Source organism: Protobothrops mucrosquamatus, unplaced genomic scaffold, assembly GCF_001527695.2.
Source record: "Protobothrops mucrosquamatus isolate PMUCROS unplaced genomic scaffold, P.Mucros_1.0 scaffold_290, whole genome shotgun sequence".
NCBI classification, from domain to species: domain Eukaryota; kingdom Metazoa; phylum Chordata; class Lepidosauria; order Squamata; family Viperidae; genus Protobothrops; species Protobothrops mucrosquamatus.
Genome location: NW_015386366.1, coordinates 1 through 27,544, shown reverse-complemented (window position 1 = coordinate 27,544; position 27,544 = coordinate 1). Strand labels below are relative to the sequence as shown.

At 35.1% G+C, this 27,544-nt stretch overlaps 1 protein-coding gene across 1 annotated transcript in view; it reads left to right on the top strand.

The window, feature by feature from the left end:
* LNPEP (leucyl and cystinyl aminopeptidase) overlaps nt 1–22,047 on the top strand; it is a 33,776-nt gene extending 11,729 nt beyond the window's left edge. The window contains exons 5-17 of the mRNA XM_015831937.1: nt 303–457; nt 1,358–1,471; nt 3,262–3,393; nt 4,278–4,409; nt 6,308–6,468; nt 8,341–8,429; nt 9,628–9,814; nt 11,561–11,717; nt 12,832–13,016; nt 15,826–15,987; nt 19,950–20,090; nt 20,858–20,939; nt 21,847–22,047. Of these exons, the coding sequence (XP_015687423.1) occupies nt 303–457; nt 1,358–1,471; nt 3,262–3,393; nt 4,278–4,409; nt 6,308–6,468; nt 8,341–8,429; nt 9,628–9,814; nt 11,561–11,717; nt 12,832–13,016; nt 15,826–15,987; nt 19,950–20,090; nt 20,858–20,939; nt 21,847–21,978 (1,829 nt within the window). The 3' untranslated portion in view covers nt 21,979–22,047. The remainder of the gene's footprint in view (nt 1–302; nt 458–1,357; nt 1,472–3,261; nt 3,394–4,277; nt 4,410–6,307; nt 6,469–8,340; nt 8,430–9,627; nt 9,815–11,560; nt 11,718–12,831; nt 13,017–15,825; nt 15,988–19,949; nt 20,091–20,857; nt 20,940–21,846) is intronic.
* Nucleotides 22,048–27,544: the final 5,497 nt, after the last annotated feature.

The following is a 27,544-nucleotide window of genomic DNA, read 5'->3' as shown; positions in this document are numbered from 1 at the left end:
TAGATATGTTCATTAAATTAAATATTTTATTTATTTATAGTCCACCTTTATTATTTTTATAAACAACTCAAAATGGGGAATACACACAATACTCCTTCCTCCTATTTTTCCCATAACAACAACACTGTGTGATGGATTGGGCTAAAAGAGAGTAACTGGCCCAAAGTCACCAGCGGGCTGTTATACTGTATATATTGATATCATATATATATCAATATATTGGATTGAAAGATTCAGTAGGCTTAGTAAATAGTCAGTGCTTGGCTAGTGTATTTAAAATAATTTTTCCTTCTTTTCTCCAGATCTAGTAGCTCTTCCAGATTTTCAGGCTGCAGGTATGGAAAATTGGGGTTTGATCACTTTTCGAGAGACAGCACTCCTTTATGATAATAATACCTCTTCAGCAATTGATAAAAAGAGAGTGACAGCAGTAATTGCTCATGAGCTAGCCCACCAGGTATGGAATATACTGTTCTTTGTACTATAGACATTTTTCTTTTAAATAATCGAAATTCCAAAACTGGTAGTCTACAAGCAAACTTATCTTTTGCAATTTTTAATCTATTGTTTTAATAAGCTAATTCTGCAACTAACACATTTAAATGGGAAGTGATTTCTCTATTTTTTTCCATGCCATACCATTTCTAGCAAAAGTACATGGCATACAATATGGGAGCAGTAGAATTGTGAATCCTGGAGTTACCTTATTTTAGTCTTCCTCATTTTCTGTTACATAGTCAAAATATATGAAAGACTTAAGGAAAGAGAAGATGTTTAAAAAATACATACTCATTTTGCACAAAAAAAAACATAAGAAGGTATCCCAGGCAATAACAAAGTGGAAATAGCTCTCAAGTTAGGTGGTTAATGTAGCTTTTCCTGTTATATATTGTCATAGTATTTTAATCCTCTGCAACCAGTATTGTGATATAGTTAGAACAATTTGCAGCACTATGTCCTGCAAGTAAGATATTTCTGAATATTTTGTTTAATTGAACATTAACACACCATAAGCTATCACCACAGGACTTATTAAACAGTCATATAGTCAATTATGTGGCTTTTTTTAGCCGAAGAAGTCTATATAGCCCCAGTACAAGCTGTTCTATTTCCTGTTGTAATGATTAATGTTATTTTGTGTAGCTGATACACTGTTTTTTGAGAATGTTTCCTTTTTTGTTTTTAAGATAGCATATGGTAGTCCCCTAGATGCCTTGAGCCGAATTCTTGGTATCTCTGGCTAGAACCAATAGACTGGAATAGATCTGGAAGTCCTTGTATACAGCTCAGCCTAGTGGTCCTTCTTTTGACAGAAAATGTAACAAACAGAGTTACAATATGTACTTTATGTTTGCAGTGGTTTGGTAATCTGGTAACAATGGAATGGTGGAATGACCTGTGGCTGAATGAAGGATTTGCTACTTTTATGGAAAATCTTGCCATGAAGATTGTCTTTCCGGATTTATATACTGTAAGTACATGGAGAATTGGTGGGTTTGCATATTTCTCATGTATTATTCTATGGGTCTAAAATCTTTTGACATGATCTGTCTTCCTATTTAGTCTCAGAAACTAGAACTGATTATATTATTTAGAAATTTATTTGTATAATTGAAGGCGTGGATGACCTTGGGAGAACAAGGAAAGATACTAGGAAACAATCAGATGAGAGGCAGGAGCCCCCAAGGACTTAACGATCAGAGAAAGAAACTTAGAAAAGACCTACCCTAATTCAGCAGATGGCTAAAAGTGGCAGTGGGAAGTTTGTACTTTCAGACTTGCAAGATTGATATTAATTTTCCCAGGTAAATCAGACAAGAAATACAAGTAGATGAGCTAAATGTAGTTTATGGTAAGTTTCAGTAATAAAATCTTGCAACTCTAAACATACAAATTTCCCACCTCAGCAGGCTAGGCCCAGCGGTGCACAAGCCTCCTGTTTTCCCACCACTATTCCCAAGTAGCCTGGCCTTCCTCTCACCCTCACCCCCCCACACATAAGGGTAGAGAGGCAATCCTTCTATAGGCTGGCCAGGAACAGGAATTTTGCTGACTGACTTCCTGTTGCTGGCCAGCCTCAAAGAAGATTGCCTTCATAGCTTTTTAGCTGAGCCTCTCATCAACTAGGCATGCCTATCAATAGCTGCAGGGAAAGGTGAAGGTAAATGGTTCTGGGCATGGTGAGGCAGAGAGAAGGCCAGTGGTTTGGGGGGAAAAGCCAGGCTTCTTGGGAGTGGTAGCTGGTTGAGGCCTTCTAGCTAATGTCAAGTTTCTGCACACCACTGGGCCTAGCCATTTTAGGCCTTCAGGGAGTGGTGCAAGAGAGGAAGAAAGCCAGACTTCTTGGAGTGATGGAGGGGAGGCAGAAAGCCTGCGCGCTGCTGGGCCTAGCTGGTTGAGGCCTTTCAGCCTGTAGCAGATTGCCTTAGAGTTGTGGGGAGTGTGGGAGAGTGCCAGGCTTCTTGGGAGTAGTGGTAGGAGGAGTAAGGAGGCCTGTGTGTCACTGGCATTCTGAGTGTGGTGGGGCAGGAAGAAGGCTTCTTGAGAGTGGGGTGATGCTCTTGGGCCTAGCTAGCCGAAGCTTTTCAGCCCATAGCAGGTTTCATGTACCAGGGAGTGCCCCTCAAGGGATGGGGGACTCAAAGGCCCCCCATCCCCTGAGGGACTCCTGCACATTTGCTTAACCACTACAACGGGAAGAGCTGGGATTGTGGTCATTGAGTAGCCACGTGGGTATCTTACTTAACAATCACAATAACCTATGACCAAAATTCTAGATTGAATAGTGGTCGTGGGGTAAGGACTACCAGTTTCAGCTTGTTTTGCCTCTTCTCAGGCTCATTATTTTCAGGAATGCATAAACTCTTTATCAGATGTTTGGACATCTGTATTATTTGCCTAGTATAACTTAAAGAAGCAGATTCAATAGTGCAATTGTTTATCCTTTTTCAAATATAAAACTGACCAAGTGACTTTGAGCCAGATGGTATTTTTCATCCTAACCTACTCCACAAAGTTGATGGAGAATATAATGAGAAACATAGTGGGTGTTTTGTCCTGAACTCCCAGAGAGAAAAGGCAAGTTATAAATGTAATAATACAATAAGAATAAGAATCTTTGTGATAAATACAATAATTAAAAAAAATTCTCACAGGACCCATCAGATAATTAGAAAAAAATTATTCTGATCTTTATTGACTGATGAAATTTATAATGTTAGTTAATGTTCATTTTAACTTAAATGTCTTTCAATTCCTCAGGATGACATTTTTTTAAATCTGCAATTTAAGACCATGGAGAAAGATTCCATGAATTCATCTCACCCGGTTTCCCTTCCTGTCAGTTCATCAGCAGAGATTGAACAAATGTTTGATGTAGTCTCCTACATCAAGGTAACTTCAGATGTCCTGTAAATATGATTTTAATAAAACTAAATGCATTTGCAAAGTTGACACAGATCTATTTCAAATCACATTTCTTAGTATGGGCAAGAAAAGGTCAGAAGCTGAAGGAAAAAAATATTTCAAGAATGAATTATGAGGGAGGTGTTGAGAGGAGAATATAATGGAAAATATATACCCTATTGGGAACTATTTTTAATCTGATTTTTTTTAGCAGACAAATGCTTGGTTTTAAATATCTCTTTAAAAACAAAGAGTTAGAAAGAATAATTTCATTCTCCCTTCACTGATGGCATCCTAAATAATTCCTAATTCCAGCGCTTTTGAATGTTTTTGGATATAACATTAAATCAGGGATAGGAAATCTATAGAATTTAAATAATTCCTGTGAACTAATTTTGCAAATTAATTTTTATGTTTCCTCTTCTCTGCCCCCCCCAATTAAATTACAAAATAAGGGCCAAGCCTCAGGGAGTCATTAATTTTTATAATGCCCCTTCTTCTCATTGTAGTAAACTTGCCATGATCAGTATCCTTTTGAAGGCCAGAAAACATTATAAAAGTTGTTTATAAACTACAGTATCTCTTAAAAAAGCTTCCTGCTCTAAACCATGTTTGGCATTATGAGAAGAAACCCAATTTTATTCTATACTTGCATCTTTCTAGTTCATTCTAGTTATCACTAATTGGTGTCACTAAATTCAAAACAAATCAAGTTTGTTTCCCCTTTTTCTTTGTTTTTAAAACCAACTCTTGCATATTCAAGTATAACCATTTGTGTATAACCGTTTGTTTTAAGTTAATCATCATTATGTAAATTGAAATTAGAACTGTAGTTTTGCATTTAACTTTATAATTTATTTTTCTTCCTTCAGGGATCTTCTCTCTTGTTTATGTTAAAAAACTATCTTCATAAAGATGTTTTCCAAGCTGGCATTCAGATCTATTTGCATGACTACAGCTATGGTTCCACGTGCAGTGATAACTTATGGGACAGTATGAATAAGGTAAATGTCTATGGATGCATTCTAAAGAAGAAGATATAACAATCAGCTAATATCAGCAATCAGTTTTCCATATATTTTAAGTTTGCTTTTTAGGATAAACTAATCACTATTTCCTTTAAAGGGACTACTATTGTTCCCTCCATTAAGGAGACATTTATAGCCTCATTGTTGCAGATGGAGATACCCTCGTTCTTGAATATAAGCTATGAAAAGCAAAGGTGAAGCAGACTGGCATCAAACACACTTCACTACCATCTTATCATTATCCTCAAGTTAGTGTAAACATTCAGTTCCCCAGGACCAGTTGGCTAAATGATCTGTATTCCTGAACTAGCTGTGGAATGAAAGCTTTTTATGTCATTGTTTAATTTCACACATACTCACTTGTATTTTAGCCATCTCCATTATCATTGTCTTCAGCTTAGGTATATACTGTGGAGCTGCCTACCTTGTCTTTAGAGGAAAAGACATTTTGCTCAATCATATTGCTGTGTTAATTTCTTTATTCTATAAAGTAATCAGAACTGTGGCAGAAATGCTTACCAGACAGTCACACATAAGTAAGAATAGATTAGAATTTCATAGACCATTTTCTTAGATTCCAGATCTCCCCAAAGGGGAAAGGTCATTTAGGTTTCAACTTTAGCAGGAGAAATTGAATGGGAAAAAGAAATACAGCAGATGCTTCCTTTCTTAACTATTTTTTATCATCCTTCTCCTGTGTGGATGTTTTTATATTCGGAGTGTTAAACATTACAGAGCCAATGTCTGTTTGTCTTTTGTAAAAAAGAAAGTTCTATCTCAACTGTCTTGCCTTGATTGTTTTCCCTCTGCAGGAGGTTTGATCAGATTCTGCTTTTAACTTTTGAGAAATTGTTTGCCATTTGATTAATTTGCTTTGTGGATTAGAAGATTCTTCTTTAGTACTGCTCTAATTCTAGCCACTAATCAGGAAGAAATCCGCCTCCAAGGGTTTTGTCTTTGTTCCTTGAGTAGTGGTTTAATTATAACCAGTAATTTAAAATGGGCTTCTTCAACTTAACACCCCACAGATATTCTGGACTTTCAGCCTTCAGAATTAGCAGCCAACATGGCAATTGACGTACTCCAACTAATTGGTAGAGTGTCAAGTTAGAAAACGCTGGTTGGCATATTACTCAGGCAGATCCCATTTCAGAAAACTAAATTAACCCTCTTTCCAAAACAGAAATGATAAAAACTCCTTAAAAATCATTTTATCATTCCATGACCCTGTATCTATAGTTCTTCTGTATTCTCTGTTATTATAAAAATGGAGTCTATTGAGGCTATTTTGCTATTAAGAGCTATATTGCTTCTATTGCTTCTATCTCTCTTCTTGGAGAGATGATAATTGAAGGAATGCTTAAAGTAGCATCTACTGTATACTTGCCATTTCAGTTTGATTTCTAAAATGGGTGATCTTGGGCCAGCTATGGTCTCTCAGCCCAACCCACCTCACAGGGTTGTTGTATGGAAAATAGGAGAAGAAAGGAGTACTGTATGTTTGTCGTCTTGAGTTCCCTAAGAAGTAATAAAGGCAGGATAAAAATCTAATAAAATTTGTTGGAGTAATTATGTTAAATCAGCTATGATCTTTCTAAGGATTGTATGTCTGCTGAAATGGTAGTAGCAAGTTCTGCAAATAGATGAAGCTGCATTAAGGTGTTGGAGACAATTGTTTGCATAATGTGTTTCTAAAGCAGTATAGAAATAAGGCAGAAAGTCTTAAAAAAATAGAACATATAGCATTAAACTATGATTGACAAGCTTTTATTGAGAATTATATTTCAACTCTTTATTTAGCTCTTTGCTTAATTACATGAAGCTATTGATTATGTTGCTATCACTATTTTTTGCATGTGTATCTATTTCCTAAGGTGACACATGGAACAGCTGATGTAAAAACAATTATGAACACTTGGACAAATCAGACGGGATTTCCATTGGTGACCGTCAAAAGAGAAGGAAAAACAATCCTTTTGAAGCAGGAAAGATTTGTGCATAATACAGAATTGAATGATCAGATCTTACCTTCAAGGTTTTTTCCCCCTTTTTAATTTGCATAGTTTAATTTTTCAGCCTGTGTTTTGGATTTTAAAAAAGGAAAAGGACTGATACATAGGATAACTATTAAATTGTGTATATATGAGGGAACAATAGTTAGATGGAAATCTAATGAAGACTTTGTTACCTTTCTTAAAGGTAGTTAATTTGTAAACTGAGCTGAGTTCCTGGTGACTCCATGGACACAGCTATATGGTTTTCTTGGTAATTATATCAAAATAGTTTACAGTTGCCTTCTGCATTTTTTTAAAAAATATCAGCATGGCATACAATCCTGAGATTTCCTGGTAGCCTCCCACCCAAGTGCTAATCTAATTCTGTTTAGCTTTTCAGATCAGTAAAGGTCAGGTCAGGTAAGTGCCATTACCAGGCTAGGCCTTACCTTTGCACTACTTTCAAAAGTCATCAAACATATGGACCAGGCAGGCAATAACACTTGCCACGTATAATGTCACATTAAATTGATAAGGCAGACATATTGTGAGGACATGATTTATATGATAGACATGATAGAAACCATTATTCTTTGTAAACTGCATTTTTTTAAATATCTGCCCATAGGTCTCTGTCAATATAATTTGAAGAAGAATAAATTTCATCTAGAAAATGCCCACAGCCTTGACTCTGATAAGAACAAATATACTATATAAATATTACATAAGGGAATCTGAGATTTTTTGAAATAAAAAATAAAATTAAAGTAGAAATGTTTTTTATATGACAAGTGTCAAAAACAGAATCAAGTGTCAAAAATAGAGAATCAAGAAATTCAACCTCAGGTTGCATACAAAAACACAGCTGTGATTTCGTATGTAACCTGAGGTTGAATTACTTGATGTTTTCTGTACCAAATCATGAATTCCACTATATTCTACAGAATATCAGGAGCAACACAAGAATCTGCATGTAACTATATTGCCATTAACTTCCAATCATTTTTCTTCATGGTGTCCTGTTTGGGACTCTCTCTTGAAATCCCACCTCAATAAATCTTCAATAAGCTTTATCTTTTTATTTTGTTTAAAAAGCGGCAAGGGAAAACAAAAACAAAAACAACCCTGTCTCTGATAATGTCATTGGGTCACTATGACCTAGTTTTTACCTGGAGGCAAAGAAAAGTTTTTTTTAAGGACAATCTCTGGCACAAAAAAATTATCTGCTCCTGGATTGGTGTGACCAGATTTAAATTAGAGAGGATAATTGTTTTGCAAAAAGCATAGAAGTACAGGTAGTCCTCAACTTACAATCACCATTAAACCAAAAATTTCAGTTGCTAGGAGACACAGTTGTTAAGTGAGTTTTGTCCCATTTTACAACCTTTCTCGCCATAGCTGTTAAGTGAATCACTGCAGTTGTTAAGTTAGGAACACAGTTATTAAGTGAATCTGGCCTCCCCATTGACTTTGATTCACGTGATCCCAGGACACTGCAACTGTCATAAATATGAGTCAATTGCCAAGTGTCTAAATTTTGATCACGTGACGATGGGTATGCTGCAATGGTTATAAGTGTGAAAAATGGTCATAAGTCATTCTTTTCAGTGCCATTGTAACTTCAAGCGGTCACTAAATGAACTGTTGTAAGTCGATTACCAGTAATAGAAAAAAGAAATTAGTTTGTATTCCTGAAATCACCTAGTTGCCTGAATATTTAAACTCTGAATAGGCAACTCTGGATACTTGAAGAATTTGCAGTTTGATTTCTATCATTGCACATTTGTTTTATAAATGTATATTAATTTAGGTGTAATCTCATAAACACGTAAGGCAATAGCTTCTGTAATATAGTTTCATCAGTCTTAATAAAACTTTGTGATCTAAAGTGTGTACCTTTTTGTTTTTCCCAGTTATCTGTGGCAGATCCCTCTTTCTTACATCACGAACAATGACAACTCATCCCTCTCTTTTCAGACATACTTATTGGATAAAAAGACAGGTATGCCGTTTGTCTTTTGAAAATTAGAAAATGCTGCACTAAGGGCAAATTTCAGTGGTTCTAATATGGTCCAGTCATGATAAAGCCATATTCCAGTCATCACAAAGAACTAACAGTTCTGAAGACTCCTAGCAACTCTGCTGTAGAATATTTTGTCTTATCTTGGGGTTAGCCTTTGGTATCTAGTCTAATACTATGGAACAAGGAAACTGGAACAAATAGGCTTCTGGTGTTAATCAGAAAAGTGGTCCTTATATTTTATATTTGAACAGTGTCAGCCTTACTTCTTCAGATGCTCTCGAGCAAAGCCTTGTCCTCTGATGTTTATGTATAATATATACATATGCATATATATATATTCTGTATACTGTTTAGATTTAGGAGTAAATCTGTCATAGCAGTTCTGAGGTTGTTACCAGTGAGAACTGGTAATGAATACCAGGTGACTTCTGTGACTTTTCAAAGAATACAGGTAGTTATGGCTGTCTGACTTAAAAGAGAACCCCTGGATACAAACAGGCTGCCTGTTACTAAAAATGGTAGACGGTGGTGCCCTTCCTCAAGCTGACGAAGTACTAAGGCCATGTGTTTTAATAGCCTATTTTCAGAAATTCCCTAAAGTATTGCACAGTTTTAGTGCTTTGTCAGCTAAAGAAGGACAGTGACATCCATCATTTTTAGTAGAAGCTGCTTGTAAGTATGAATTCTGACATACAGTAAATACAAATTTGGGTAAAAGCAGATTTCGGGAATTGAACTTGTTTTTAACACAGGGATTGTCTGAAACCAAATAACCGCTCAGCTTAGACCTGATGTTGTGAGAATAAATGAAATAAATAACCATATCGCACAAAGTTAAACTGTGATATTGAAAGTCGCATGTGCACAAGTTTTATGATGCTGTAGTGTGCTTATATATTAAGCAAATTTGACTTGTACTGCTTTTGGAGGAAGGTATCTGTATTAGGGACTGATCTATGAAAACTCAGTTTATGCAACTTTAGTACACTACAAAATGTCTTTTATAGCACTGAACATAAACTGTTTGTCACTGCAAGTACCCCTGATCTTCTGGAAGAAATACAAAGACAAATGTCTGCCCAAGTTTCTAATGTTTATCCTTGTGATTGCTTAGCAATTAGCATTGATTTAAACTGATGCTTTTTTCTTTTCTTTTTCTTTTTTTCTTTTTGCTTAGGTGTAATTGAGTACCCTCATGAAATAGAGTGGGTAAAGTTCAATGTGAAGGGAAATGGTTACTATATTGTGCATTATGCTGCTGATAATGACTGGATTGCTCTAATTGAACTACTGAAGACAAATCCCAATATTTTTGATGCCAAAGACAGAGCCAATTTGATTCATAATATATTTATTCTGACTGGGTAATTATCCAAAATGAAAATTTCTTTTTGTCAAATAAAAATTTAAATATGAAATATTCAACTATCACAGAGAATGGGATATACATGATATTACAATGTTTTAGAGATTCAGGAACTTGGTGAAACAGAAAAATAGCAGTTCTAGTTTAGAATTGTTTTTTGGGGGAGTTAAATGAATCTGGAATTTAACACAAAATAGTTGAGCAGATGTCAATAGCACTATAGTTATACCACTGTGGATGTTCTTCCTCCAAGTAGCAGCTCCAGTCATATGAATTCATAAAAACCATGAAAAGATTAGAAACAACATTATTCTTAGAAGAGCTTTGTGCTAGGAGAGTTCAGTTTTAAATAGACGCACAGATGTAAAAAAGAGATGGATATGTGATTATACAATTATGCAGCCATCTTGATTTTTTTGACATCCCTGGTGCAGATGCCTCTGTCTGATTGGTTTCCAGGATGAAATAGATAGCTTCTGATTTGATCTAAATTGAAGAAAACCAGGGACCTGGCTCCACATTTTGTGAGTGGTGCCTATTACGAATGAAAGCACATATACGTAGATTACGAATGAAAGCACATATACATGTCCCTAGATAATGTTGCAAGATCCAATCTCGGTCGGTCACCAGGACCAGAGGTTTAGTCTTCCAAGATTTCAGACGCATGCTGGAGTCCGTCCTCAAGAACTACTCTCTCCCCTGTAAATAATAAATAAATCTTATAAATTAATTACAAGATGCCTGTGGAACAGGCAGGGGAAAGAAAGGAAGAAAGAAGGTACAAGTTCAGCTATATGACACACCCTGCCATACATCAAAAACATTTCGGAAGCAGTAAAACACAGCTTCTGAGATCTGCAAGTGGGCATCGAACACTGCCCAGAGGCTACCATACAAGGACAAACCATGCATTGCAAAGATTGCTTGAATTTGGGAGATACTTCTAATGTAATCTACTGGATCCCCTGCATGTGACTAGGACAGATGAGGAGGAAGCCAACCACCACATTGCAAGAACAGAAGCGGGTGGTCAAACTCATTGGTAGCCTCACATTGAATGGACAAGGACATACATTCAATTTCACAGCTACTAAAATTGTTGGCCAAGCAGGCACAAAATTAGCAGCCTGGGAAAGGGCCCTTTTCAGTCAACAGGCGTGCTGATTTACTACCAGCTTATCAGTACTTCAGAGCTGAGGATTTGGTAGCACAAGAAAACAATAGCCAGTGACTTAATAATCGGCTATCAACACCCCAATCTACAACTAAAAAGCCACACAGATACAACCAGGCACCACATAAATACTATGCATAACATAGCCCAAAGCACACATTCTGATGAGAGACAAATTCCCTGAGGATGGGTTCCAGTATGAGTCTCAAAGCTTGGGTCCTGGTGACTGACCCAGATTGGATCCTGCTAAATGTAGCTCAGAATGTGTAACAGTTAAACTTCAGAAAGGGAACATTCTATTGTTTATTCATAGTTTCATTTTAAATGGAAAAAAATCTTAAATGGTTTGTTTCTAATATCATACAGGGAAGCTTCATTTATCCATAATTTCTTTCTGCCTCCCCAATCAATAATACTAGATAGTTTCTGCAATGAAGCTAGCTCAGAATTTATTTGGAACAATATATTTCAGTTTTAAAAATACAAATTTCCCCAAGTTTTCAAAATATAAACCTTTATAATATTAAACTTAGAATACTGGTCTTAACTTTTTTCTGATCTCTTTAGGGTAGGAAAAGTCTCTTTGACCATGGCTTTCAATCTAACGGACTATATAGTGAAAGAAAGCAGCCCAGCTCCAATCATGCAAGCTTTATACCAAATCAGTCGCATCTTCAATTTAGTTGAGAAAAGGGGAATGCTGGAACTCTCCTCCAGAGTGTTGGTAAGTTCTTGAAAATAGGAAAGTAACAATTGTGTGATAGAAAGTTATACAGGTAGTCCTCCAGTTACAACCATTTGTTTAGTGAGTGTTCAAATTTACAACGGCACTGAAAAAAGCGACTTAAGACTGGCTTTCACAGCATCCCCATAGTCATGTGATCAGAATTTAGGTGCTTGGCAACTGGCATATATTTATGACAGTTGTAGTGTCCCAGGGTTGTGTGATTGCCATTTGTAACCTTCCCAGCTGGCTTCCAACAAGCAAAGTCAGTGGGGTGGGGGGGTGGGGAAGCTAAATTCACTTAACCGCATGATTCTCTTAACAACTGCAGTGATTTTGTTTAATAACTATGGCAGAAAAGACTGTAAAGTGGGGTGTAGTTCACTTAACCATCTTGCCTAGTAACAGAAATTTTGGGCTTAATTGTGGTTGTAAGTCAAGGACTACCTGTATTATGTAGTAGGATAATGTCCGAACTGATATGTCTTTATATGGCATTTGTTTTATTTTTGTTTAAAAATGCTATGCTTTTAATAGTTTATAATTTAATCTACAGGCATTGTCATTTAAAAGTGCGTTGTAATGACAAAACCATCTGCTCGTAACTGCATCCTTTTCTATCGTGTGTAAATAAATATGGATACTTAGAACGGAAGAAACAGCATATGGTTGCTTTCATTTCTTCATGGTCTCAATATTTATAACTGCTGTCTCTTTTAGTGCTATGATAGTGAGGGAATACTATAAATCTTATTTCCAATAAATAGGGTTCTATGAAGTTATAGTTTTTTCTACTTACATCATTCTGGATTTCTAGTACAAATTCATTCACCTTCACATCATATCATCAAACTAATGTTGCACAGTAAATTCTGAGTGTCTAGCAGATCTCTCTCACGCATGGGATCTTTGATGCTCACTTTGGAGTTGGTATAGTTCTGAATAGATCAGGCTGTGTAATGGTCGACAGAAGTGAAGAAGAATTAGTCAGGTTTTGCTCAGATCTCTGCTCTACATAATTTTTTATTGTAAATTTTGAAGTTAGTCATAGCACAATTGTAACAAAGCTTTTTCTATTGACCAGTGGTAATCTTTCTCTTTTGCTATTTTCTAGTATAGGATTGAAAAATTATTTGGAGAGAAGATTGAGCAACAAACATGGAACAGTAATAAGACCCTCTCGGAACTAGAGCTACAGTCAAGTCTACTAAATTTTGCCTGTTCCTATGATTTAAGAAGCTGTAGTTCAAATGCTTCTAATCTATTTGACAAGTGGAAGGACTCCAATGGGACAGAAAGGTAAACAATAAAAAAAAAATCTTACTTAAATTACCTTTCTGCTTAGGCGCTGGGATATTACTTCACCATCACCAAAAAAGTGACAATCTTGTTTTAAAATCGGTATATATGTGCAAATGTTTGTTTTTCATTTGGGGAAGAAACTTTACTATGGGTACACAGTGAAAACCTGGGCACTTTATATGACAACAAACCCAATTTCTGATGCTAATTACAGGTAGTCCTCAACCTACGACCACAATTGAGCCCAAAATTTCTGTTGTTAAATGAGACATTTGTTAAGTGAGTTTTGCCCCATTTAAGACTTTTCTTGCCACAGTTGTTAAGTGAATCAATGCAATTGATAAGTTAGTAACCCAGTTGTTAAATGAATCTGGCTTCTCCACTGACTTTGCTTGTGAGAAGTTCGCAAAAGGTGATCACATGTCCTGAGACACAGCTACGGTCATAAATATGAACCAGTTGCCAATTCACAAATCATGTGAATTTTAATCATATGATCATGGGGATGCTGCAAAGGTCGTAACTGTGAAAAATGGTCATAAGTCACATTTTTCAGTGCCATTGTAACCTTGAATAGTCACTAAACTGACTGTTGTAAGTCGAGGACTATCTGTATTTGAATTAGTCACAGACCTGGCTTATCTCTTTATGCAATGCCATATTATCTAACTGACTTTGCGCTACCATGTACTTTGTACCATAAACTACAATAGATACCATAAAGCTATCTACTGCAGTGTATAAACCATGCTTTGTAATTCAGTGTATTTTGTTAGCACAACCAATTTTTGAAATTTTAGTAAGCCATTCTTAGGCAAACCTTGACTGAATAATATGTCTCAACACAGTTCACTGAAAGTTGTTCTCCCTACACTGCTTGGGAAGTAAAGCTCATTTTGGCATGGTGCAAAACATTAAGAACAAATTATGCGCTCATTTACTAATATATAAAATGAGAACATTTTCTTGAACTTGTAGGGATAGGTAAGACTCTTCACATTTTAAAGTATTTCTTTTCATCCTGAAGAACATTTCTTTCCAGTTCCATCAAAGTTTATAAACTTCATGAGTATTTTCTTTACTAGGAATCTTCACTGTCTTTCAGAGCGGATTGTATTCCCATTACTGCTATATTAATACAATGCTGATTGGATAAACATATAAGACAACAAAGACCACTGGCTGGTCATATATGAATGAGAGCTGAAGACTGCATGTAGTCAGCATGCTGTCATAAGTCTGACTAATGAAACATTTCAAATATTGAATATTCTTGCTTTGACACAGGCTATCCATCCCTGGTCTAAGAATTTAACTTTATTTCTGTTTTAAACACCATTCTAGGATCACAGATGCAAGTAGCCATATTAAGACACTTTTGAATCTTAACATGAAATAGAAAGCATTTGGTGCAAGAATACCCCTCCCCCCCCAAAAAAAATTCTTCACAATGAAGAAGGAAAGAGCCAGTGGAGTTTATTGCTGGCCAGGAAACATAAGAAAGCCAGTTTGGTGTAGTGGTTAAGATATTAGGCAAGAAACCAGGAGATTGTGATTTGTAGTCTCACCTTAGGCCACGGGTGTCAAACTCGCTACCTCACGTGACGTGTCGCAACATATCGTAATTCTTTTTGCATTGCTGGCAATGGGGTGGGCGCAGCTTCGGTATGATGAAACCGGCCAGTGGGCCGGCAGTTTGACACCTCTGCCTTAGGCCAAAGTTAGCTGGGCTAGTCGCTTTCAGCCCTAGGAAAAAGTCAGTGGCAAATCATTTCTTTAAAAAATTGCCAAAAACTGCAAAGGCTAATCCAGGCAGTTGCCAGGAGTCAACATTGACTCAAAGGCATGCAGACATATAAAAGGCTATGTAACAATAATATATTGCCCTTCTGAAGACAGGTACTATGGAAGTTCTCGGTTGTGCTTGCATTTCAATAGCATAGCAAAGAATGGGAGCAGGATGGTATCCACTTAATATTTAATTAATTTATTCGATCACTGTTATAATCATTTGAGTAATACACTATTATTTTTTAACCCTTTACACTCTTCTCTGATGCTGATGAACTGTCAGACTTGTCACAGAACTTGGAAGAACAAAAAAGCAGGGTCCAGCTCAATGTCTGTCAGAAATGACTGTTGCTGAAAGAAAGACATTGATAGTGTCAAATATAAGGCATGAAGCTGAGAGATAGGAATCACCTATTCCCAGGCCTATTAGACCTTTTATGGCATCTCAGTCTCAAGGCCGTTAGGAAAATGTCTAAATAGCAATGACTCGAAAAGACCTAGTATTAAAAAAAATCTAATCTAGCTGAGCTGTGCTTGTGAGAAATTACTGAATAACCAGTTCCTGAACAGAGGATTATTATTGGGAGCGATTTACAGCTTTGGCTCTGTGAAGCCTGAAATCAGAAGTTCAGTTTTGCTGGTAGTTGCAGTTGTTTTTGCTTGGTTCTATCTGGGCCAGAAGCCAATACTTGAAGCTTCTGTGAGCAACAAGTGTGACTCAGCCCAATATTAGTTTTAGTGTCTGTCTTTTTTCCATTTTGCATAACAAAATGAAATTCTGAGTATTAAATAACTTTAATTCTTCATTCCCAAATGAAAACAAGAAGAAAAGACTGAGAACAAATGGCAAAGAAAAAATGACTGAGAACATGAAAAAGACTAACTACAAGGGGAATATCCGTGTCCTATTACAAATTGCTCTATCAGTTAGCATTCATACTGTTTTTATGTTTAACATGGATGTTTATATGAGATTCTAAGAATACATATGCATTCTTTTTTTATGTCTCTGCAGCCTGCCGACAAATGTTATGAAGATCATATTCACAGCTGGAGCAAAAACTGAAGCTGGCTGGCAATTCCTTTTAAAAATGTATTCCTTTGTGGATTCTGAACCAGAAAAACTCAAAATTCTTGAATCACTGGCCAGCACAAATGATGTTAAAAAACTCATCTGGTACAATTCCTCCTCCTATTCCCATATGCAGTACATTTTTAAAATTGAAGATTTTAAATCTTAAATAAAAGTTAGTTTTCTAGTTATGGTCAGTAATCATTGGTTTAACATTTAAATTTGATTATAGATTCCTCTACATCATTGTACAAAGAAGAAAGTACATGAACATTTAGCATGCTTTCTGTAATCTTTCAAATCTTTTACATTCAATGAGAGAAATGCACTGACATCTGGATTAATGAACAGATGTTTTGGCTTATAAACACCTGTATTTGGGGAACATTGTTTCTTCCCTTAATTATATAACTTAATTGCTTTAAAGTTGGTAAAACAGATTATGCTTTCTATAGCTCTATTGTCTTATAATTAGAATATTCAGAGAGGTGCAATTGCAAAGTTTTAGATAACCAGCATCATTAAAGTGGCTCTAAATTTAATAAAGTCAATTAAGTTTTTAATCTTCAACTGAAACTAAGTAAAAAGAATATGTTTTTCTTTCTTTTTTTTAACAAATTTTATTGGTTTTCCAGTTTTACATTTAAGTATTTGGAAAGCAGCGTGGTGACTGGGTAATCAGTGGTTCAATAACAAAATCTTTAGTACATATCTCAGGTTACATCATAAAAAAATCCTTCTCTATTTCCCTTAACATTTGCTATATCATATTTAGGCTAGTAAATTTTTAATTATGACAAACTTAGTTAAAACATGTATCAATATATTTTTTGCTTATACATATCCATGTCCTGTTTTTAAGTTTTACCTAATTTTTAATTTTTAATTACAATATTCCAATTTAATCTTTAATATCCATAGTATTTAAGTTTCAGGTAATCCAAATTTCCTTTATTTCACTACATAAAAAGTCATCATATCTAGAATACACATATTACTTACTTAAATATATTCTTATTTTATTTCATAAACATTTTCTATTTCTCATCCTAATATATCACCTACTAATAGAGTATCCTTTATTGTTTCAAGTCCATCATCTATATCAGTGGTGGTGAACCTATGGCACGCGTGCCAGAGGCGGCACTCAGAGCCCTCTCTATGGGCACGCACGCTGTTGCCCCAGCAGAGTTCGCCAGAGTAGCGAGCACGTGGCGTTTGGAAGCGACAGGGCAGGAAGTGAGCGAGCAAGCGAAGTTGGCCCCCTGGGATGCCATGCTCACCCAGTCTGCCATGACCACTGCAGCCATGCCCACCCAATGGGCCACACCCCCGACCCCCCCTGAGGGCACCACAATGCTGATGCAGCCCTGGCACTTTGCGATAAATAAGTAGGTTTTGGGTTGCAGTTTGGGTACTCGGTCTCAAAAAGGTTCGCCATCACTAATCTATATTATCTGGGCTAAACAATAGTTTGAAGCTAATTCCTAATAGTTAGTTTTCATTTCCCTTAATAAATTTAAATCCTAAATATTAAGCCAATTCCTTATTTTTTTATCATTTTTAACAACAATATTTAAATCCAATAATCATATTTCCCTTCATCTAAAAATCTCCCTTTAGCCCATTAGTTGAGACTTTAGGATCCTCTATCATAAATCAAAAAGATCCCATTTTTAAAAAAAATCTAACTCTGGCTTTCTTTTTGTGCAAACCAGGCTTCCATACCAATGCCTTTAAATCATCAGATAAATCTCTCTTCATTCTTGTACATGTTACTTGAACCAAGGGAGACCATCTAATTATCAATTTTCCAGAGAGGCTGGCCCAGTTAAGTTGTCCTGGTGGCTCCTTCAATTCGGTTTAGTTTTCTTCCTCAGGTTTCTTCTGGTTTAGGTAGAACATCATGTCCAGTTTTATGGTTGTTATTTGATCATCTAGGTTTTCAGTATGCTGTATTTGTTGGTCTTTAACAGCTTCTGTCTTGGTGTTGCTTTGTTCCACTTTTGTTGCTTTTTGGGTTGTAGATTCTTTAATTGCAATCAGGGTTTGTCTGTCAAAATTTTCAGTAGATTGTATTTGTTGATCTTAAAGTCCTCTGTTTTGGTATTAATTTCTTCCACTTCTGTTGGTTTTTGGATTGTAGGTTCTTTCGTTGAAATCAGAGTTTCATTTTGTAGGTTTAAGCTGGCGCCTTTGTCTTTCAGTCTGGATTTAATTATCTCAGTAGCTTCAATAATTTTTTCAAGTATAAGTTTATAATTAATTTGTTGTTGGTCTTCCTCCATTTCTAACATAGTTATAGATAGTCCTTTAGTGAAGGCTATTTTTTAGATGAAAATCAGTAAATGTTCACCTTCACAGTTCCTAAAAACCAATTTCAGTGTCCAGCTGTTCTCCTAGCTTTTTATCTCTTTTAGATAATACCAAGGACAAATCTGGGCTGTAAGCAGGTCTCTTTAACAAGAGTATTTACTTTAACAAGAGTATTTACCAAGCTTCGCCACAAGATGTCCCCGACGACATTTAAAATCTTTTTCAAAAACAAGGGCTAAGTTTTTATCCAGTTTAAGTTCTTTTTCATCTTTTTTACAAGTAGGTAAGGTGACAGGTCCCTGTGAAAGTAGGAATTTTTGGTCCCCAGATATCAAGGTAATATAAATCCAGTTACTTAGTTGTATTTTTCAGGGCTTTATTTTCTCTAAGTAGTCAGACGCCACCATTTTAGAGGTGGGAAGAAGACGTTCCCTTCCCTCTGTCCTCGCAGGGGGAAAAAGTTTCAGAAGGCTTTTAACAGGAAAATACTTAGAATACAAGAAGGTAAAGTCTCACCCAGTTCTTCCGCAGTGTTTTCAAAGTGCTTGGTTGTAATTTTGGCCTCGGCAGGTAGTGGATTAATGATGGACCATGTGAATGGCCGATCATTTCCCTGTCAGTCCGAAGAGCTGCCCCAGATCAAACGGAAGGGCTGCCGCCCTTCTGTGATCAATCGGGAGGTCCTCTTCATGCTCGTTGCCCCTCCAAGGTGACTTTCGACCCCTTTCAGGGTCCCCCGGCAGGAGAAAACCAGACGGCGGAGGGAGCAATTGCCCTGCACGTCCACCAGCGCCGTGATCACGAACCAGAAGCTAAAAGAGTATGTTTTTCTTAAACATAACAGGTTCTCAACTATACAATGGGATTTGGTGAACTATTTCTTAGATTCAGGTTCACATTTGACCTCCATCACCAAGGATACCTCTCAGACTAACCCACTTCAAACAGCTTCCTTCTTTAGGAGCTCAAGGATATGTTATACTATTATGGTCTTTGCAGTAGTAAATAATTTACTGCATTGATCTCAGTATATTGAGAACTTTGTCAGCTAAGAGCATGCTCATGTTATAAGACACACACACATATACACTTTACCTTGAGTTTATTAATACAAGAGTGTTGTGCATTCATTCACATGACTCCAAAATGAGCATTTCTTTTCAAATTGTTAAAGCAGCAGTAGCATCTTTAGAAGCTGTTCTTGGCTTTTTCTGTGTGCTTTGCAAAAAGGGTAGGCCTATGCTTGTATGTGCATGCATTTTCATGCATCTTCTATATTTTACTATATATTAGGCTGCTAGGAGATTTGTGATCTGAAACATTTTGTTTTGGATGTCCATGAAATATCTTTTATTTAATCATCTAAATAGTGGCCTGTGAATTGGAATACATATATGTATCCCCCACCCCAAAAATGTCAAAAGGAGCCCTTTTTCAAGTTATAATTTGAAGTACTACAGCTGATATTTGACATAGTTTATTAAACTTGTATGCCACTTGACTCTCACAACTCAGGGCAGTTCACAATAATAATAAAAATACAATAAAATCAATAAAACAATAAAAATAAAAGATGGCAGGCATGATAATATATAATCAAATACATGTGTTTATATATATACAAATAATCTTCCATTCGTGTAGCAACTATCCAAAGTTATGGCAGTGCTGAAATTATAGATGATATAGTTCTCTGGAAAAAGTCTACATACATGCCTAAAAATGTGATTTTCTTGTTTTTTATTTCATAGGTTAATGCAAACAAGCCTGCAAGGAGTTGTAATCAGATCACAAGATCTTCCAACGGTCATAAAAACTATCAGTCAGAATTTGCCTGGACATTTATTGGCATGGGATTTTGTCAAAGAAAATTGGGATCAGCTTATCAAAAAGTAATACTTTGTTTGAATTCTCATTATAATAATTCCTTGTCCCCCTACATGAATCAGCTATGAAACAGGTAGTTGTTAACCTCTGACATGAGTAATTATTCTCTTTGGACTCACATTGGTTTCTTACATCATCCACTGTGCCCTTATCACTGTCTAGAATTAATACTAGACAACACTGAGTTGTTTAAAGACAGTTTGATTTAATGCATGGAGATATGGCATCTTCTGACAAACATGACATTTAAGAGCCTTTACTATGGTCTTCTCAATTTGGTACCTTCCAGATGAAGAAAACTACCCAGCATGCTTATTTTAATTGTAAGTTGGATGAGATTGATTTAGATTCTTCTGTACTCCAGATACAGTATAATTCAGCTGCTGCTATCTGTAAAATGCATGAATGGGAGAGCATATGGTTTGATACCCTGTATTTTCTGGAATTGTGAAAAGTATTGAGCATATTAATGATTTTACCAAAGTTTGTTTTGTGTGTCTGATGATGAATGTAAGATAATTGATTCTGGAATTTCTCTGAGCCTCAAAATTGGATTAATACAGGTAGTCCTTGATTTAACAACCATTCATTTAGCGACCTTTCAAAATTACAACAACACTGAAAAAAGGAACTGCCTTGCTTAGCAATGGAAATGCTAGCCCCAATTGTAGTCAGAAGTTGAGGACTACCTGTGTAGCTAGTGAAATATATATCAGATTAACATAGATTAATGAAACAGATTACTCTTGTTGCATTTTTTTCTAAATTTCAGGTTTCATCGTGGATCATACACTATTCAAAGCATTGTAACTTCAACAACGGGTCAGTTCTCAACACCAGAACATCTGCTAGAGGTTAGTTGGATAAATTGTTCTGAAAGTATTGTGGAATAATACTGTCACTGAGGTAGAAAGAAGGCAATATGTAATACAGATTACCATTCTATATTATAACATTGCTTCACAATAGTAATAATTGTGTCAGGCACGAAAGACCAGGTCCACACGTGAAGGGTTAATTTAACCGATTTATTGCTAAAAGCCTATGCGCAAGAATCAACTAAAACCATACATTTTAAGTTGAAATTCAATAAACCAAAATGGGAGGAAGGAAATATGCATGGGGATGAGGTGGACTCTGTCTAATCTATTAACTACCCCCAAGATGCCACTCCCTCATTGGGATTCCAGGCCAGCTGGCAGAGCCAGGCTTTCAAGCTCTTATGGAACGCAAGAAATTTTCATAGAGATCTTGGGGATAGAATAACGTGAAAGATTTTTTTTCAAAATCAGAGAAGCTATTTCTTTTTTTTTTTTTTAAATAAATTTTTTATTAATTTTTCATTAAAAAACAAAAACATAAGTCTTTTATCACAATATCAAGCAGAAAAAAATCAACATCAAACAGTACATTCACAGACGTGTCCGGTGTCCCCCTCCCGCACCCCCCTCTCACTTGCCTACACCTTCCTCCTCCAAGAGAAGCTATTTCTAATAGGGAATCATTAAGATAATTATTTAATGTCTTGAATTATGTGAAATACTCTGGATTTCAAAAAATTACCATTTCTGTAATGTAATTAGGACTGAACTATAAAGCACAAATAGTTAATATGTAATGAAATTTTCATTTCCTATTTCATTTGCTGATACATTTAGATAACAGCTGGTTGGACTATTTTTAAATGTTTAAGGGATTATTTCTTTTCATTGTCCTGAGATCTTTCTCTCTTTCTTTTTTTCCTGTGTTACTTTTCTTTAGGTTAAGTCATTCTTTGAATCAAAGTCAGAGGAAACTGCTCAATTGCAATATGTCCAAGAAGCTATTGAGACAATTCAACTGAATATCCAGTGGATGGAACAAAACTTGGCACTCCTTGAAAAATTGCTATAGTAATCACAATTCTCTTACAACTTGTATTAATCACTAGGAATGCTGCAACTCTTGGTCTTTTGCTTTTGCAAAAAAAAAAAAGTTAAAGCAATGCAATTTTTGTTTTTGCACTGTGTGAGAGGGTTGTAGTTAGCTCAGGGTTAATCTCTTCTGAATTGGCTCTCTTTGGAGTATTTGTGGACTGGACATACAGTAATTGCTAATTAAGGGAAAAGCTCATTTTGACCAGATACTTACATCAAACAAGGATACTGTAATAACTTTTAAATTTTAAGTACAGTTCCCTTTCATTGTAGGAATATGGAATTCCATTTCTACATATACAGTACATTCTTAGTAAATGAAAAGACAAGAGAGCAAGACAAACACTCCTGAGACCTGTTTTTTCTTTGCAAAATTTAGTTTGGTCTTTCTCATTATGCATAGTTTTTTGAAATGTAAATAATGTCTCTGTTGTAAAGCATTTTTATCACCATTATAAGCAGTGGCTAAAACACAATAAGGTGAATAGGTGAAGTAAAAAGTAAGGTTTGTGGAGTTCTGAGTTTTGATTTATCTAGGTCAGGGGTTGGCAACCTCGGCTCTTTTATGACTCATGGACTTCAACTCCCAGAATATCTGAGCCAGCCATGCTGAGGGGAAAGGGAGAGGTTTCCAAGCTGAGCCATGCTGGCTCAGGAATTCTGTGAGCTGAAGTCCACAAGTCATAAAAGAGCCAAGGTTGCCTACCCCTGATCTAGGTATTTTCCAGAAATTATGCAAATATCAGAATGTTTTAATTTGTGTACAACATGGCTAGATGTTACTAGTACTGTGTACTGAATAAGTTAAATTACCTTTTGTAAACATAAGTAAAGTGTTAAGAGAGATATACTGAACCTGACCATAGAGGTTTTCAAAAAGATTAAAAATTATAGGTTGAAGAATGTTTTATACAGTTTTCAGATTCCAGTTTCGTTTCTTCCTTTGATATAGCTTCCTAAAAGTATGTAGTACACTGATTCACCAATCTCAGAATGATTGGTTTGGTTTCAATTCCTTTCAATACTGCCCTGATCTTTCACATTTTTCTGTAAATAGCTATTTCTGAAAGTAGATCATGCCTATGCTTTGACCAAAGTCACTTTTTGTTAAATCATGAGACATGCTGTTTATGTCATTCATCCTTGTTTTAAAACTTTTCACCAAAAATAAAGCATGCCATATTATTATAACAAATTAACCCATACTTGTGAAACTCTTCTACCCTGTGCTGACCTTTATAGTAAAGTAAGAAATTGGCATTTGAGACATTATTGTCAACAATTTTATATGTTATTCAATATAATTCTAAAATCCCCCAATAAAATGTTACATTATAGAAGAATTGAGAGAAATAAAAACAGATTAAAAAATGAAATGTGTTGATTTAGGCCAGCTTCCCCAACTTGTCGTTTTTTAAATGTTTTAGAACTATAAATTCCAAAATTCTTAGCTATCATGTTGAGATTTTCAGTTCTGGGATTTGTAGTTCCAACACATCTGAAAGGCTGCCAGATGGGTAGTGCTTTCAATCATTTGAACAGCTATAGAGTACTTTCTAAATTTGTTGCTATCAAAGGGGATAATCTAATAAACTCTATTCAAGCAAATATGAACTTGGAAAGATATGGATCCAATTTGACGCTGCTTTTGAGACATGTCTTTTTCTCAGGATTGGGGGGGGGGAGAAATCCCATTTTTTCCTGATATGTATATAGATTCTACTATAGAAACAATCAGGAGTTGGTTCTTTGGTTCAATATTTTACTACTGATTTTACTTCATTTTTCATGAAGGATTACATACCCTGGAACATTTTAGATCTGTGCCATAAAATCCAATGTTTCATAAATCAGTATTAGGTAGCATGTTTTCTTTCTTTATAGGTATTCCAGAAATTGAAATATAAGTGGGGGAAAGCTGATATGTCCTTTGTGTTACAAATAATTCAAAGTGAGGGACATTGCTGAAGAATATACAAAATTCAGTGTTTGAAGCACCTTGGGGTCAATAAAAAAATACAGTTTTTTAGATTAAGAGAATCATTTGAAACAAATGATTAGTTATGAATTTAATGTAAAAACATAAACTAGATAAGTTGTTTTAATTATATTTCAATTATATTGAAAACAGGGAAAGGAGAAAAATATATCTAGTTTTAGTACCTCAGACTGTCTAATATACTGTTTTCATTGCCACTTAATAGCTCAACTCTTAATTTTGGTTTAAAATAACTCATCTTGATAACCCCCAAAATGAAAATTGTTTGACTTCACAATGTGAAAAACATCTAACTTGGTTGTTACAGAAGGTTTGCTATATTTCTCTCATATGTTTTGTATATTTCTTTCTTTCCTTCCTTCCTTCCTCCCTCCCTTCCTTCCTCCCTCCCTCTCTGCTTTTTTGTTGGATCATTCGACACTTAAAATCATATATAGTTGTATTTGCTACTGGAAATGTGAAGTGGACTTGAAAATGTAGCACATATATGTTCTAAATTAGAATATTTTAAGTGAAGCACTGATATTATGAGAATACTTTCAATTATTTATCTTTTTTAAAATGATTGTGGCTTGATTTTGATTTACATTTGATTAATTGTGCTTAAATGGAGAAACTATTTAAAAATAATAATGTCTGGATTTGGGATTTGGTCCTTATCAAAGCAGTTAATACACCTATTTGTTTCCAACAAAGTTTGATTTCCAACAATGGATAATCTGGAAGAGTTGGACTTTCTGTGCATATGCATTTGTACGTATATTGAAACCATAAATGATAGGTATTATACTTTAAAAATAATTGCCTTGAGTCCATTCAGAAGAAGAATTTTCTGTAATAGTATGAAATGCTTTTATCCAGTTCAATTATTAGGGATGACTTTAATGGAATAGAGAATTTTCTACATCAAGGATTAATTAAAGTAATTTGAATGCCCTCAATTTTCTTTATGGCTTTTTAGCTTAGAAATGCCCGATTCTAAAATCTTGATCAAAGCTTTTGTGCTGCTTCGAAATCTTAACATTTTTTACATGTATCCTGTCGGAAGCGGTAGTGTATTTTGTTTTGAATTTTTTCCCCCCTAAAATCACTTACTTTACTATAGAAATACAGCATAGAGTGATACAAACTGTATATTGTACCTCCAATCCCCCAATTAGGTTCAAAGCTTTCTGTAATAGATGAGATTGGTATTGGAGGAAAAAAATGAACAAGATCAGTTGGTTGTGTTTTCAATCTGTTTGAAAATATAGTTCATGTGCCTTAAAGTATATTATAAGTATTGTAAAAATATATATAATGAAAGTCTATTTTTCTTAAAAGCCCTTCATAGTTATGAATCTCCATAACTTTGAAGATTATTGAGAGCTATAATGTTAGCACTTAATCAGTGAAGGAAAATCTTTTTGTTCAATTTATCAACATGTCAGTTTGAATGTCTAAAAAACCAAAAAATGATTTTGGTCTTTGTAGCCATGGGTCCCATAGAACTTTAAATATCCAAGGGCATTGTATATGAATGGCTAGTTTGTTCTCTGTGGTGTTAAGAAGTGTGTATACTTAAAATGCACATAAAGCATTGTGTGTTTCTGTATAAGTTTGCATTGAAGCATTTTATTAAAGAGATAATTAAATAAGACTTAGTCCCAATAATCTGGCTTTGTGGATAAAATGTATGGCTCTATATATTTGAAGCACATCTTTTAAGTCTACAAACTTTGGAGAAATACTCAATTATTTGCATCTTAAATATGTTTATATAAACATCCATACCAATATATGTATGTATCACAGATAACTTTTCTGCCTATTTTATTTCACATTGAAATCATAATCACCCAAAAGTTTTAGTTGTGGTTCTCAAAAACCAGATTATTTTCAACATGTTTGGGGAGAGAGAAAATTACTAGATACATATAACTGGAGAGTCATTATAGTAGCTATATTTAATTTTTTTTAAATGTAAAGGAAATATCATTTTTATCCTGTCTCCACCTATTTGATTTTGGAGGCCCCAGTTGTGCTACCAAAAGACTAAATTTAATTCTTGGTCCAAAAAATAGCCCAGATCTACTGCTTTAAACATGTATGTGCCTCTTTCTCAAAAGTTGCACTGGATATGGGGAAGTCATACACTAAGAATAGGATTGGTATGTTTGTTCTCTACATACTTGGCTGAATGCATGGAGTTCAGTGTAAAGTATACCTACTCCAATATTTAGAATCAGTTTTTATTCTCTTTGAAATAGGTGCCAGACATAAAACCCAAATTTGTGTTTAACCTAGAATTCACTTATCAAGTTCGAGCATTAAAGTTTGTTTTCTTCCAGCAAAGCATTGGGAGACAAAATTCTCCTGTGCCATTTTGTGATCTCTACGGAATTTTGAAAAAAATGCTATGCATAGTAATCTATCATTTAACTTGTGGTTTTGGAATAGGTGAGAGTATTCCAAATAATGTTTTTGAAAAGATATTGCATGATGGTTGTTGTAGGTGAGTGTAAAAGGGCCTTAAAAGTGCAGGTTTCAGCTATAAATATATACATCTATAATTCTATAGCCATATTGTGGCTGTAATTCTATCAAAATGTAGACAAAGCAATCTAGCCATTTAAAATTGCCCATCCCCAAAGTAATATATTTTTTTTACTTCAAATAATGAAACTGTTTTATTTTGAATGCTCTCAAAGCTACTACATTTTAACTGTAATGTTAGTATCTTTATACAGCTGTGGGAGATGGAATTCATGTAATAAATCTTGCTGCTTTTAAAAACGGCCTGCTCCATTACAGGTGAAATTGGACATGCACTGTGAGGCTAATACTTGAAAGAATGTGGCCTTATTTTTTTTTAATAACATCATGTTATAGGATGCTGACTCTTATATGTTTATATGACTGTCTTCCACCTGTTCTGTGTTAGAACAATCCTCCCTCTGATGATAGATTGGCTTTTAAAAATCCTTCTGGAAGATGTTATCTTTTACTGCACTCTGAACTTTTAAAGATTGCTTCATTTAAGGATACATTTTTGTACATATTTCACAAATGCTTGCTCCCAACCAATGTTTAGATACATGTTACTTAATTTCCATTTCAAATGCTAGTTGCTAATCCTCCAAACATGCATAGAGCTTGTTTTTTTTTTTCAAAAAAATGCTTGCTGATGTTTTGTCCATTATATGTTTATAATGTTTTATCCCACAGTAAAATATTTAAACTTTTTAGCCAATTAAAAATGTTGTTTTGCCATACTCTCAGGTCTTTATATTTAAGAACTTAAGCCTCCTAAAATGTTACTAAAACCTGCAATTTGCAGAAGAAATGTAGATCTTTACCCATGAGATCGCCGCTTTGATCAAAGCAATGGTTGGGCATCTTTTTTAACTTAGTCATGGCACATGTAGCAAATTATTGTTGAAATCTAAGAGTTACCTTGATAAAATGTGCAAGAGTATGAGGAAGTTGGAATGAATGATTGAAAGCCATTGAACACTTTTAATTTACAGGGCCTTAGAAAAAAATGGATTTAAGAGTAAATTTG